Source organism: Sciurus carolinensis, chromosome 1 (assembly GCF_902686445.1).
Source record: "Sciurus carolinensis chromosome 1, mSciCar1.2, whole genome shotgun sequence".
Lineage (NCBI taxonomy): Eukaryota > Metazoa > Chordata > Mammalia > Rodentia > Sciuridae > Sciurus > Sciurus carolinensis.
In genome coordinates, this window is record NC_062213.1 from 123,897,920 (window position 1) to 123,911,533 (window position 13,614).

At 35.0% G+C, this 13,614-nt stretch overlaps 1 protein-coding gene across 1 annotated transcript in view; it reads right to left on the reverse strand.

Moving 5' to 3' along the window:
- Positions 1–5,434: 5,434 nt before the first annotated feature.
- Positions 5,435–13,614, reverse strand: part of Plppr4 (phospholipid phosphatase related 4) — a 39,710-nt gene continuing 31,530 nt past the window's right edge. Inside the window, exons 5-7 of the mRNA XM_047557920.1 lie at positions 12,903–12,960; positions 12,047–12,220; positions 5,435–9,228 (exon numbers count right to left, since the gene is read on the reverse strand). Of these exons, the coding sequence (XP_047413876.1) occupies positions 7,903–9,228; positions 12,047–12,220; positions 12,903–12,960 (1,558 nt within the window). The 3' untranslated portion in view covers positions 5,435–7,902. The remainder of the gene's footprint in view (positions 9,229–12,046; positions 12,221–12,902; positions 12,961–13,614) is intronic.

Genomic DNA, 13,614 nt, shown 5'->3' on the forward strand with positions numbered 1-13,614 from the left:
TTGTCTTTTTCTTCCCTACCAGTCTATGAACTCCTTGTATGGTGAATTGGCATTTAATTTATACTTAAAATCTTTCAGGTAATCCTTGATGAATAAAAACAAAGAGGTCCAAAAAAGTTGCCCACCAAGTCTTGGCTCCCTTGTGGCAACAGAAGTTTCTGCATATGCCCACTAGACAAACAGAAGTGAGTTAAAAGTTAGTGGGGTCAGCCATGGGGCTTCTGTAGAAAGAAATGAGTGGGATGACTCCATAGCAGCATTACCTCATCTGGAGTGTGACTGAGATCCTGAGAATGTGGAATTTCAATAAGTGGACGGGTGGGACCACATCAGTGAAGGACAACCACAGGGCCCAACCACTGAAAAGACAAACAGTCACGTAGTTCTGTTAAAGAATACATAAATAAAAGAAAATAAGAAATAAATGAGATAAATAAATAAAATAAAATAAAATAAAGGATATAAGATTACACTTATATACTGCATACTAAATGCCACACTCTGCTTTTTAAAAGTTTTAATGATAGTCATTTCATTCCCACGATTACCTTAAATTATTAATCCTATTGATAAAGAACTAAGTCAAGTCAAAGACCTTTTCACCACTGTAAAAAAATTTTTAAAAACCATATCCTATTAGAGAATTGGTTGGGAATTAGAAGCTGGTGGCTATGCCAACTACACTGAAATCACTGTAGGTCCTGGACACTTATATCTGAGTTTACAAAGAAGACTTGAATGCTTGACTATAAAGACTTTTCTTAGGTTTCTGTTGATTTTACTGATAGAATAAGAAGGTGCTCTTTATTTGCACTTGCCTTTGCCACAGAAATCATAGTAGAGGTGGGAACATTTGAACAAACAACTCTTGCTAAATTATAAATATTTTAAGGAGACAGCATGTTCCAAAAAAATTAGTTTATAATGTGTCAACACTTTTTAAAAGATTCTTCAAATAAGAAAGGGGAGAAAAATATAAATAGCATAAATTTGGCCTCAAGGTCTTGGAATGGATTTTCAAGAACTGTGAAACTTCAGAGAACAATCAAATGAACAACCATTTATTTTTCTTCCAAATCCTCTTATACTTCCCTTTATGTGTCAAATTCCATAATTTACTTATTTTGATCATTTTTTTTTTCATTCACAATAGAAGGGACATCTTGTACTCATTCAATTTTTGTATTTATTGAGCACCTGTTTTGGTAGGAGCTATCTATAAAGAGCTTACAGTTTTGTGTGCAGTACATATTAAATGCCTCATTAATCAAGTTGATTAATAATAAAATGATATGATTAAATGAATACAGTGATCACGCACAACAAAGACCTATAAATATTCTCAAAACAAAGATTAGTTAGAATTTTTGAAAAATGTACTGTCTCTGGTATCAGAAGGCTCATTCATTCATTCATTCATTCATTCATTCATTCAAAAATGTAGTGAGTGATGTACTAATTGTGAGGGATTAAGAGGTCAACATAAGACAGTTATTCCCTGTCCTCAGTGCCCTGGGGATCCTCATGAGTGGTAAGGCTGAGTAAATCACTTCTCTGTGTGTTCTACTTTTTTCATATGTGAAACATAGGCAATTATAGTGATTATACTTGAAGGGAGTGGTAATTTGGTATAAAGGAAGATTCAGATTTAGCCTTGAAGGACAAAGTAGATTTTTGAAAGCCTGCAGAAACAATTTTCATCTTCTTTCACTTAGTTAGAGAATACACAAAATTTTAGCTGCTCCCAGCATCTTCCAGCTAAATACTATATCCCTTGCCTTCTCTTGCAGCAAAAGAATCTAGTTTGGGCCAGTTGGATGAGTTATAAAAGATGGATGCCACTCTATGTCATCTTGAGACAAAGGTCTTCATTCTTGGCTTCCTACCTCCCTGCCCGGAAATTGTGATAATTAAAGCAACCTAAGAAGCCATATATCACAAGTAATGTAAATTCCTCTCCAAGTATGTGTAGCTTATATCTTTACTACTTATGTCACCATCTGGAATCATACAGTATATAAAAGATTTGTGTTGGCTTTTTCATTCAGCATAATTTCCTGGAAATTCATTCAAGTTATTTTGTGTATCATTCTTTTTTATTGCTGAATGATATTCCATGGTATAGTTATATAGCAGTCTGTTTAACCATTTACCTTTTGAAGAAGCTTTGGGTTATTCCAAGTCTTTAGCTGTTAATTATAAAGGAGCTTTGAATATATATGTACCATTTTTTTGTGTAAACATAAGTTTTCATTTATGTAGAATAAATGCCTCAAATTATATGGCAAGCATATATTTAGTTTCCTTAAGAAATTGTCAGATATTTTTCCAAGGTGGTTATACTATTTTACATTCCCATCAGCCATGTATGATTGATTTAGGTTTGCTACATTAATGTTAGTATTCGATGTTGTCACTGTTTTTGATAGGTATGTAGTTACCTGTTAATATTTCTGATAGATATGTAATAATGATTTTAAATTGTATTTCCCAAATAGCTAATAATGTTGAACATCTATCCCTGTGCTTATTTGCTCTCTGTATATCCTCTTTGGTGAAATATGTGAACACTTTTTTATCCATTTTTATTTTACTTTTACTGTTTTTTCTATTTGTTGTGTTGAATTTTGAGAATTCTTTATTCTGGATTAGACCTTAACAGAATGGCTCATAAAGAAAAAAGATAAACTGGACCTTATCAAAATTAAAACCATTTGCTCAGTGAAAGACCCCTTTGAGAAAATAGAATGGTAGTTGCTAAGGACTTGGGATTGGGGGAAATGGGGAGAAATGGTAAAAGGGTAAAATGTTTCAGTAATGCAGGATGAGGAAATTTTGGAGATTTACTGTGCATCATTATGACTACTATTAGTACTATATTGCATAAGTTGTACTATAATATATATTTGAAATTTGTTAAAAGAGTAGATCTTAAATCTTCTCAGCACACACACACTGACAAAGGTAACTGTGTGAAATGATAGATATGTTAATTTGCTTAATGGAAGTAATCATTTCAAAATGTGTATTTATCAAAACATCACAGGATATATATTAAATACATAAATTGTTATCAATTATAGGGAATAAATCATATGTCCCTGGGAAAGGGAGAAAAAGGTCCTGTCGAGAGGATGAAAAGATGAACTACAGTCTCTGAAAAAATATTTGCAAAGCAATATCCAATAAAGGACTAGTCCCTACAAACCAAGGATTTTCTCCTTCTTTTTATTTAAAGTTTTGTAGTTTTATACTTTAGAATTAAGTCCTTTAGTTATTTTGAGATAATTTTTGAAAAGACTCTGTCAGTCTTTATTGTCATTATTTAACCTAGCTGCAGAACAGGAAAGATTGACCTGGAGGTGGAGTGAATTATATTTTTCTAAAGATCACTACCTTTTCAAGATGTCACAGACAAAGTGTATAAGTAAAAATAGTTGGGTGAGGGGGGAAGTTTCCAAGTACAGAGAATACCTCAGCCAGTACTGCCTTACAAAGCATCCTGAAGTACTTAAGAGAAAAGCAGATTTTGTATGAATACAATTATTATATATTTTCTTCTTCAAAATCATTCATTTAAATGTCAGTTGTACTACTTTTAGGATTTAGAATTTTGGTGAGTTTTCTTAAAGATAGTGACTAATAATCTTAAGGTAGGAGGTGTAAGAGATTAAATGGATGTTCAGCAAGTCTCTCAAATAGATTGAGTTGCAGAACCATAGCCGCACTGAGTTCTCTACCTATCATGGGCTGTGATGCAACACTACACACAACTAGGGACTCTGACTAATAACTGGGCAATGAAATAAAGTATTTCTATATTAAATGCCTCATCTAGATATTTTCTTGCATCCAGGGAGTATGATCACTGAAGATTTCCTATAATTAGATTTTACTAGCATAATCCATACGCTATTACTGAAATCTATGTTATCTCCAAACTGTAACATTTGATTCTAGAGCATTTTTAAGGATTTCTGCAGAATAAAGGTAAACAACACATTGAACAAGCAGAGGAACTAGAGTATTCACTCATGAGCAGGTCATTCCCCATCTTGCAGGTCATGGTTTCCTCCTAGATTAAACCATCTTAATTCCTTTTTCTTTCTTTCAGTGATATTTTTATTTAAATTATGCTCTAAATTTTGCATCAATTTCTATATTCCCTTTGAGTTGTAATATGAAATGACCCAAATACATCAAACAAAGACTTAACCTGTATGAGACAGAAATGACATAGTCCCTAATGATGGCTTCTTAGGTACATACCCCAGAATTATGGTTACCTTATTCCTCATGAGAAAGGTTCTGAAGTGAGAGATGCAGGTTTATAAGTCACTTATTTTTATATATTATGTGGTAAAATGGCTGACAGGCTTAGCAACCTAAGTCAGTTTGCTTCTATTAAACTTGTGATCAAAAAAGAGAATACTATTTAGTAATTTTAGGCAAGTAGATTATTTTTATTTTCTTATCAGTAGTTGTGTTCACTGGATAACATATGTAATACTAATTCATAGAAATGCAGAAGGGGCTTTGGATATACTTTAGAAAGGATAATATAGCTGAATGTCCTAATTTTAGAGATGAAAAAAAAAAACAGGGAAGCTTAATAGTTTATTTCAAACATTATGTGACACATATGGTTTTTTCACTTGTTAAATTCTTTAAAATCAGGATATTTCCTATAATTAACAGCAGCTTATAAATGCTATTGGCTAAGCAGCAATAGTGATGTAATTGCTTGGTCTTCATAAACTCAATTGCTATTGGACAGTTGCACAAACTTGGCATTCCTGGACAAGTGTAGCTTTGTGTTGCATTCAACATACCATTTAAGAATAATTTGATGAAAGTGTAAAATCCTTGTCATGGTCTAGAAACTTGTGCTAATACCTTCTAATGAGATGTTGAAGTTATCAGTAGTAAAGCTCATAGAATGGATGCTAATGGATGGGAAGAAAAGTCTGGAGCTAATAGTGAAGCAATTTTTCAAGAAAAGTTGCACAATGGATATTAATGTTTAGGGAAATATGCACATCAACTATTCTTAGTCAAAAATTGATTCAGAGTGTTTGACCCGGACTCTCATATTTTCTTTTTTATATGCTATAACATCAACAACATCATAGCATAGAAAAGGTTGATGTTTAAATAAATAGAATTCCTTTGATAAGCACAAAATAAAAATTTGAAAAAAGGAAATGTGTTGTAGTTTGACAAACTCTTCTTAGTGCAATTCTTTCTTCTAAATAATTGCAAATTTAATCAATTCAGATACATTCTTATTTCCTCAGCAGTTTTCCTGTCAGCTAAATTAATATCCATTCATACTTTGTCTGAAGTAAAAACCAAATCACTCCAATTTTGATGAAGAAATCTAATCTTTATTTCTATGATGTTAGCACAATATACTCACACAATAGCTCTGATCTGTAATTAACAAAATACATTTATAGCACTTTACAAACTTTATCAGTTTGGAAAACATTGCATAACATTTTATTAAACACAATACTTTATATATATATTATATATATTCATAATTTTATTTACTTTAAAAAGATAATTAACTCTCTTTATTCAATACTTGATTTTTATCAATAAAGCACAGCCTAACAAAGGAAGAAGTGCTCCCATTAGCAAATAAGATAAATAGAACACTAAGAAGAGATACCACCTGTTAGTCTGATTTATTTTAAATTAAGGTACCAGTGGAATGTAAACAAATTTTTTTGTAATCTTTTTTTTTTACAAAAGATGTGTTATCAAATATACATGCAGAGGTCTGAGTTCTAGTGTCTATCATTATATTTCCTTAACAATGTGGTACAATTTGTTAAGTCATTAAAAACTGTAGCCTTTGGCACTTTGAGTAGAAAAAGAATATATCAATATTATGTAAAGAAAAAAAATTCAATGACTAGAGAAGTACTTTAAAATCTTTTGTTAAGAAATAGGAAAGATTAGGAAATATCATCTGCACCTGAAATGCTGCAGCTTATTTCTTCTTCAGAGTACTAGAACCAGTCCACCTTCCCCTCTGCACGCTGGCACCAGCCAGAAGGAATGTCGTGATGGTGGTGATGGTAAGAAGTGGGGAAGGCAGCATTTTACTCCCACTTCTCTCTCTGAGAAGGAAATTGCCAGAAGGGACATGGTTGAGTCTGTATTTTATTGCCAGGGTTTACAATTCTGCTGGTTTCAGCTAAATTCCTAATGCTTTAGGAGATTGGTATTTCTAGAAAGCTCTGCCCTTTTCATGTAGAAGCTGATATGATACGATAATAGTCATCTCTGAACAACTCACGTTCTCAATGAAACCTGAGCTGAGATCAGATCAACCAGCTCTGTTGTTTCCTTTTATGCTCTTGGCAATCATCAGTTGTACATTAGAATTCTTCAGAAATGGTGTAAAAAAGGTTTAATACTGAATTCCAAGAACCAAATATTTCTTCATACCTTAAATATTTAACTTGGAAAACACTTCAGAATATTTTGTTTTCATCTTCTTGTTACTGATAGTATTGGTTTCCTTTGATTTAGGCTCAAGGCTTAATTCAAGATAGGTAGCAAATCTGTTGGCCGCATGTTAAGCATTAAAGCTGTGCCTTCAGATATTTTAAAGAAATACATTCTTTATTTATATAGTAAGATACTTTCACTTATTAATTTGCTTTATTTTTTTCCAGATTCTTCCTGTTGGTGTCCAAAACAAAACTATTTTAGGGAAGAGGGTAAAATCCAACTACTGTGGCTTGAGATTATTGGTCATCAGGATATTGGAAAATGTTAATAATCTAGGACAAAATGGAATTTTGGAATTATTAAGATGACGACCTAAGCCAGCTGGTTGGAGACACATAAGGATAGATTTGACCAACATTTCTGGCAAGATAACCCACAATGTCAAGTTTTGGCTCAGATTTCTTGTTTATAACTTCATAGCAGTCTATTTTGCTGAAGGAATGTCAATTATTTTCAATTTTAGAGCAGGAAAACATATAACATCAAATAAAATTAATAACTTAAGAGCCATAAAATGCAAAATATAAACTCAACAAGTTCAAAAGATTCTCTAAAACAATGTATATATTTTTAAATTATGCAGATTTATTCACTAAAAATCAGATTCTTCGTTAGCAATATCTGTGCGTAAATAAAAAGCAGCAGAAAAACTATGCAGAAAAGTACTAACTACTTGCTCCCTTTCACCGAAAATATTTCTACACAAGTTTTGATGTTGAAGAAAGCATAATTTTGAAGAAATGCACATAAACCTTCCATTTTCTGACTGTGAGAGCCACTACAGGAAAGCTGCGGTTATCCTATTCTAACACAAAGGAGCCAGCGTCTTCTTAATAAAGTAGCATTTCTTTGACAAGGAATTGCACACCACTATTTCACAGCTAAATAGAGTTTGAGAGTTTACATGGTACATGTACTATAATAATCAGCACCACCCATATTGAGCTCTAGGTGCAGATTCTGCAAAATGAATATATAATACTGCATGGCCTCTGCTGTAGAGAAAACCTGTGTGTTCTGGATTCCCACAGCTAATTATAAAGAAAAATCCCCAATGTTGGCACATTCAGGAAGTAAAATAGTATACATAGAAGGAAACCACTTTCTTTTAATACTGCCCTCTGCAAAACCTTTTGAATCTGATGACAGGTCTTAAGAAAACTTTACATTATCACATTAGTTAGGTTCTTGCATTGTGCTTTTCCCTCCCCCTGATGTAAAATCTACATTTAGCGTAGTAGTTCTCATGATTTATGGAGTTCCGTGCGGATGTTGAACTATCTAGTTTGGCGAGAAGGCCTTCTAATCCTCAGGAGCAGGTAGAACAAAAACGCGATCTTTTGGGAATCGCCCAAATGATCAAACGACCATCATTCAATCCTTATAAGCCCGTGTGGGGGAGGTTCCTTTGTAGAAGATATTTCTAGTGTTTTCCGGGCTGTTGCTTCTTTCAGGGATTAAAATGATGTTGCCCTTTCTCCGAAGGGTGGAGTCGCGAGAGGAAGAAATGGACAGCGTCTCTGAGCCAATTTCACTGCCCTCCACTGGGGTGACACGGATGGTGGTGATCCCGTGGTGGTGATGCTCATTATTATCAATGTTGCTTCTCTTGCGATCTCCAGAACCAAAACTGTCTTTCAGGGACTCACAGCTTTCTGAGTCCCTGTTGAGATCGTTGAGCTCATAAGTTTGGCGAAGGCTGCCCTTTTCAGGAGCCTTCCATTTCCAGGAGCCACTGCCTTCGCCTTCGGTGGACGGGATCTGTATGATGGGCCTGTTGTTCTCCGGGTGAGCCTCGACCCTCACGATCCCACTGGGCTCGTGGTCTGTCAAGGTTTTGTAGCGGATGGATCCGGTGCAGGAGACCGTGCTGCCTTCGGTGTTCTTGGGGCTACTCTGGAGAACACCCTGCTGCTTGGACATGGCTATCACTTGCATGATTCGAGGCTGACTGTTGCTTCTGTTACAGGCCACGGTCTTCTCAGCTGCCTTCAACCACTTGGCCCGAGCAGAGCTACTCTTGGGGGAGGTACTTATGTTTTCTTGGGTCTCCTCAGGGATGTGCACCAGCTGTGAGGAGCCAGGGCGGGACTGGATGGACACTCTTGGGCCTCCAGGCATGTTGTTGTTGCACCCGGGGACAGTGCCAGGCTGGATCTTGAGGTACTGATTGCCAGGACCGTGGTGGTCGCCATTCACCCCTACCCTGGATGGCTCTGAACTTGACCTCATTTCTATGGATCTGGGGGGCGACTGCCCGGGCTCAGTCTCCATAACTTGCAGGGACATCTTCCGACTCTCATTCTTATTCTTCCACTGGGTGAGGAGCTGCTTGGATCGAGCTGAATCCATAGAGGCATGAATGCTCGCGTTTCTTCTGACAGGATCTTCCACAGAGGGCGTGTTGGCTCTCGGCAGGGTATTGCTGAAGGTAACCATGTTCTCCTTCCCCATGGGGCTCCGTGGAGTGATGATTTCCACGTCAGCGTTTGCCCTTTTGAGGTTTGTTAAGGAGCTCGCATCTCGGTGGTTTCGGTTGAGGATGCCCTCTGTGTGAGCGATTCCATCACTGCTGCTGCCGTTTTTAGCGGACAGAACCCGGCTGGGGTCCTGATTGAGATCTGTCAGAGACCGGAGGGCTTCTCTGTGCTGAAACATACTCTCTTCACTAGGCAGAAAATTCCCCACAGCATACAGGCCCTAGTTCAAGGCAAAACCATAAATATCATGCACTAGAACACATACTTGCTGTTTCCCCTATGACATGCATGAATAAGGTATGTGCTACAAGGAAGAATTTTTTTTTTTTTTTTAAACACAAATGAACAGGACAATTATTTGGGAAAATAGTAAGCTCTATCCTAAGTAACTTAACTAATTGTGCAGAAATACAGGCCCCATTTCTGTTTTCATCCTGCTGGATGTTTTTGACATTTACCCTTTGTACTTCTGAGAAGAAAGAGACAGTGAAAGAAATAAGGACATTTTGTTCTATCTTTCAAAGCAATTCATTTTTCTGGATTTAGGAACTTCCCTGTTGAGTGACACCTTAAAAGATTTAAATGATTTATTTTGCTTTCCATTTTCAATCATACCTTATGTCCAAAAGCAGAAGAATTGCAGAAAATATAGAACAATGGATCATTCATAAACATCATATCAGGTTTTGACAGAGACATGTATTGTCACAACTCACATTGAGTTAGGCCTTGCCTGTTCATCATTGTACAGGGTGTACTCAGCAAGGAGAGCAGAAACCACTGCCAGACTGGTAGACCCATGTTCCTTCCATATTTACCTTTGAATCTTCAGTGGGGGAATCTTGATTAAGTTAGCACTACTGTTCTCAGGTTGAGCCAAATTTTACTTCATTGTGTCTTCATATTTTGTCTGTCAATCTTTTTGTTTGTTTTAGATTTGGAAAGAACTAATAGTTCAAAGTTATTACTTTTTTACATATAGTAGATTTAACCTCTACTGGGTTTTGTGATTTTGAGATGCTTTTAAGATCAAGCCGCAGACATCTACTTGTGTGCTCATTTCAACAGAAGGTAACCACTATCTGCCTTTCAAGTCTAAACGATGGAATTTCATGAATTTAACATTTTGTAGAATATTTACAATGCAAAACATCATGAACTTAGAGCTGATAAATTTCCAATTTCAGGGCATGGGGTACAAACAGGAATAGAATAAAGTCAAGCTTCTGCAGCTATTCTAGTTTCTGGTTAAAATCCTCTTAAATAATATCTGTCTAAACTGTTACCATTACAACTCACCAGAATGAGTGACCCAATGTTCTATTGATTGTATTTAAACTTGTAAGCTTGGGTAACTCCTCCACTGGACAGTAAGCTCTTACTATGTTATCCAATATCCAGTGCCCAGGATGATCTCATTTTAAAAATTCTTTTTATTTTTATGAGGCAAAAAGTTATTATCTTCATTTTATAGGTGAAGAAATGGGCTTCTAAGAGGCTATTGAGCAAATTTCAGTAAAGTTGAAATTTACTCCCAATTTTTTGATCTGTAAATCCCATGCTAATTCAGGACACTTACACCAGTGCAAAGGCAATGTATAAACTAGAGAGTGGCAGTTCTCAGCCTCTTTACTCCTATCATTACACTCATTGCCAGTCAACACTCCTGTGGCTTATGCACCATTTCTGGCACACTAATTTTAATGTGATTCCTTTCTCCTCCACACAGAATCAGATTTAAAGTAAAAATCTTGACTGTACTGGTTTACAACACTGGAATGTAAATCATTGCACACTTCAGTACTTTTATTATTTTTTGTAATCATTTTCTTGTCTATTCTCAAGTGCACTAAGACCACATGATTGAGAACTGCTGCTACAGACAACTAATTTTTATTCTCCGCCAGGTCCTCTCAGTTTCCTTCATTATTGACTTTTGTTCTGCATGTTACTTGTATATTGATAGTCCCTGACTTCTTTTATTCTTATGATCTGGCAATTTTATATGCCCAAAATGACTATGTGATACTTCTACCAATAACGTCCAATATTTACAAATCTCAGTACTGATTGTTCTTTTAAACCTCAGACACAACTGTTCAAGTGCCTATGGATTAAATTGAACTCATCAACTCCCCTTTGCCTCACCAACCTGTTTCCTCTGTCATTTACCTGTTCTGCTAATGAAGTCACCATTAGTCCATTCTTCCAAGCTATAAATCTGGTCCTTATCTCTCATTCCTCCTGTTTCCTCACCCTCCACTCTTTCACATGGCCATCTCCTTGCAGATGTAATTTCTTCTTCTGACTGTCCTCTTCCCTTCCTTACTCTAAGAAACTCTAATTTTTAATAATAAAAATACATCATTTCTGTGAAAACTTCTTCATGCTCCTTAGACAGTTTGCCATTCCCAAAGGGCTTCATTTACACTTTATTACATCATTTAACATATTGCTAATGTTAGTCTTTATATTGTAGATTTCTAAAGAAAACCTCTTATTTTTCACTGTTTTCACATTTATCACAGTGCTAGGAAAGAGTGACTATTGAATAAATGAAAAATGAATGAATGGATGAATGAATGAATGAACAAGTGAAATGGATAATCTGTTTTCCTATGCTGCAGATATTTATCTTGAAGATCAGGTTTGAAAGTAACATACTATTAAAGATTTTACTGTTGGAACATAGTTATATTTAGGTGCCAACATCTGTGTTATTGGGCACTTCACTTGCATAAACTCTCACTTTCACAAATATTCACTTTTCTCATCTGTAAAGTTAAATTAATAATAATAGTATATTTCATTGTTGTAAAGATAAAATTCTTCTTAAATCACAACTTCTGGCTCAGAATAAAGAGTTCAATAAATGATTTTACTGAAAGAGGAATGTGTAGTTTGACTTAGAACGGAGACACAGTCCAAGGTTTTTCTCAGGAATACAAAATATTGTTAAGTAAATTATTATAGTGCAAAATATGGTATGCATGGTTTTCCATTTAAACTGAGCTCAACAAAAATAATAAATTATTTACCAAATACAGTGCAATGCCTCCTCCAATTAAAAAACCACAATAGACATCAACAGGATGGTTCTTATACTGTGTTATCCGTGTTAGCCCGCAGATGATTCCACAGATGATAAATGTGAAGACCAAGAGGGGTTTCAGGAGCTTAGAGGAATCCGTTAATGTGGAATTGAAGTACATCTTAAAAATGAAAGAAATGGGTTAAGTATGTTTGAATACCTATTTTATTAGAAAATTCTAATCAAATAAAAAGTTACAAGTCTAACTGATACACCTGACATCAATCTTACTATCCTTCTGCTATGGCTATTCTCTACTGGATAAGAAAGGAAATGCATGACAAAATTCATCAAATAAATAACAAATCTCTCATTTAATTACATGGAAGTCTGAAAAAAAATGTGGCAGTAGAATTAGTCAGATAATGATTTAATCTCCATGTTAGTCATCACATAATTACAGTCCATTTTCCAAACAAAAGACTTCATGGACTACAATGACTATTCATTGCACAACATTATCAAATTTACACTGACCTAGAACTCATCATTGTTACATAAATATTGAAAATTGTGTGTGTTTGTATAAAATTCTTTCAGTGTTTTTAATATTCATGTATTTTACAATACCCTTCCAACAAAGTATAATATTACATTGAAAGGATACAGGGATAAACAGATACTATAACTTTAGAAAAAAAATTACCATTTTTTTATAGTAGCTTTTGATTCCTGCTTTTGATGCCACTTTATTGAAAGGACACACTGTTCAAGTTTATGAACTAATTAGTCACCTAGAGACAGTGATTCCTCCTCTGATTTTCTACAGGACACAAGTTAATGCAAAAGAACCAGTTACTTACCGAAACGTACACAGCTGCAAAGGCAGCGAGGGTCGCGTGTTGAGAAGGGAACGACTTTCTGTCAAAGGAAGACAGTCCAGTTATGCCTTTTAGCTCAGATACACTGTTAGCAATCATCTCAACACTGGGTGGTTAAAATGTTCAACTTAAGCGTCAAGACAACAAATGTAACTTTATGTGTAGTTTTCTGTGGGAAACCCAGAAATTAAAAAATAACCACTGCTAATCATCCTTAGTGTTAAAGAATACTAGGGATATGCTTTCCAGTATTAATAAGTAATTAGCTTGACAAGGGACTTCTTGAGTTCACCATTGAAATGATGTTGGAAAGTAGAAATGGATAGGAAAACTGGATAATTGTTCTTCACTATTAGAATCATGTTAAAGTAATAGTTTATAAACCTAGAGCTTTAAAGCTTTAAAACTTTCATATGATCCTAAATATGTAGCTTAATTTACATCAAACTGTAAAAAGACAAGTGTATTTTCTCACAGCAATAGATCTTTTATACTCTGGAGAGCATAAGAAAAGTCTATTTTTAACATATTTCTCTGTATAGTCCACTTTAAAATAGTTATCATCTCAAGAATCTCTGAGCTTTTTATTCAGTTAAACAATTGAAGGAGCAAGATTGGAGTGTTGGAAGGCAGGAGAGTGGAAGAGACAACTGAAAAGGATTGTCTAAAAAGACTTTTTTTGCAATGGGTTAAA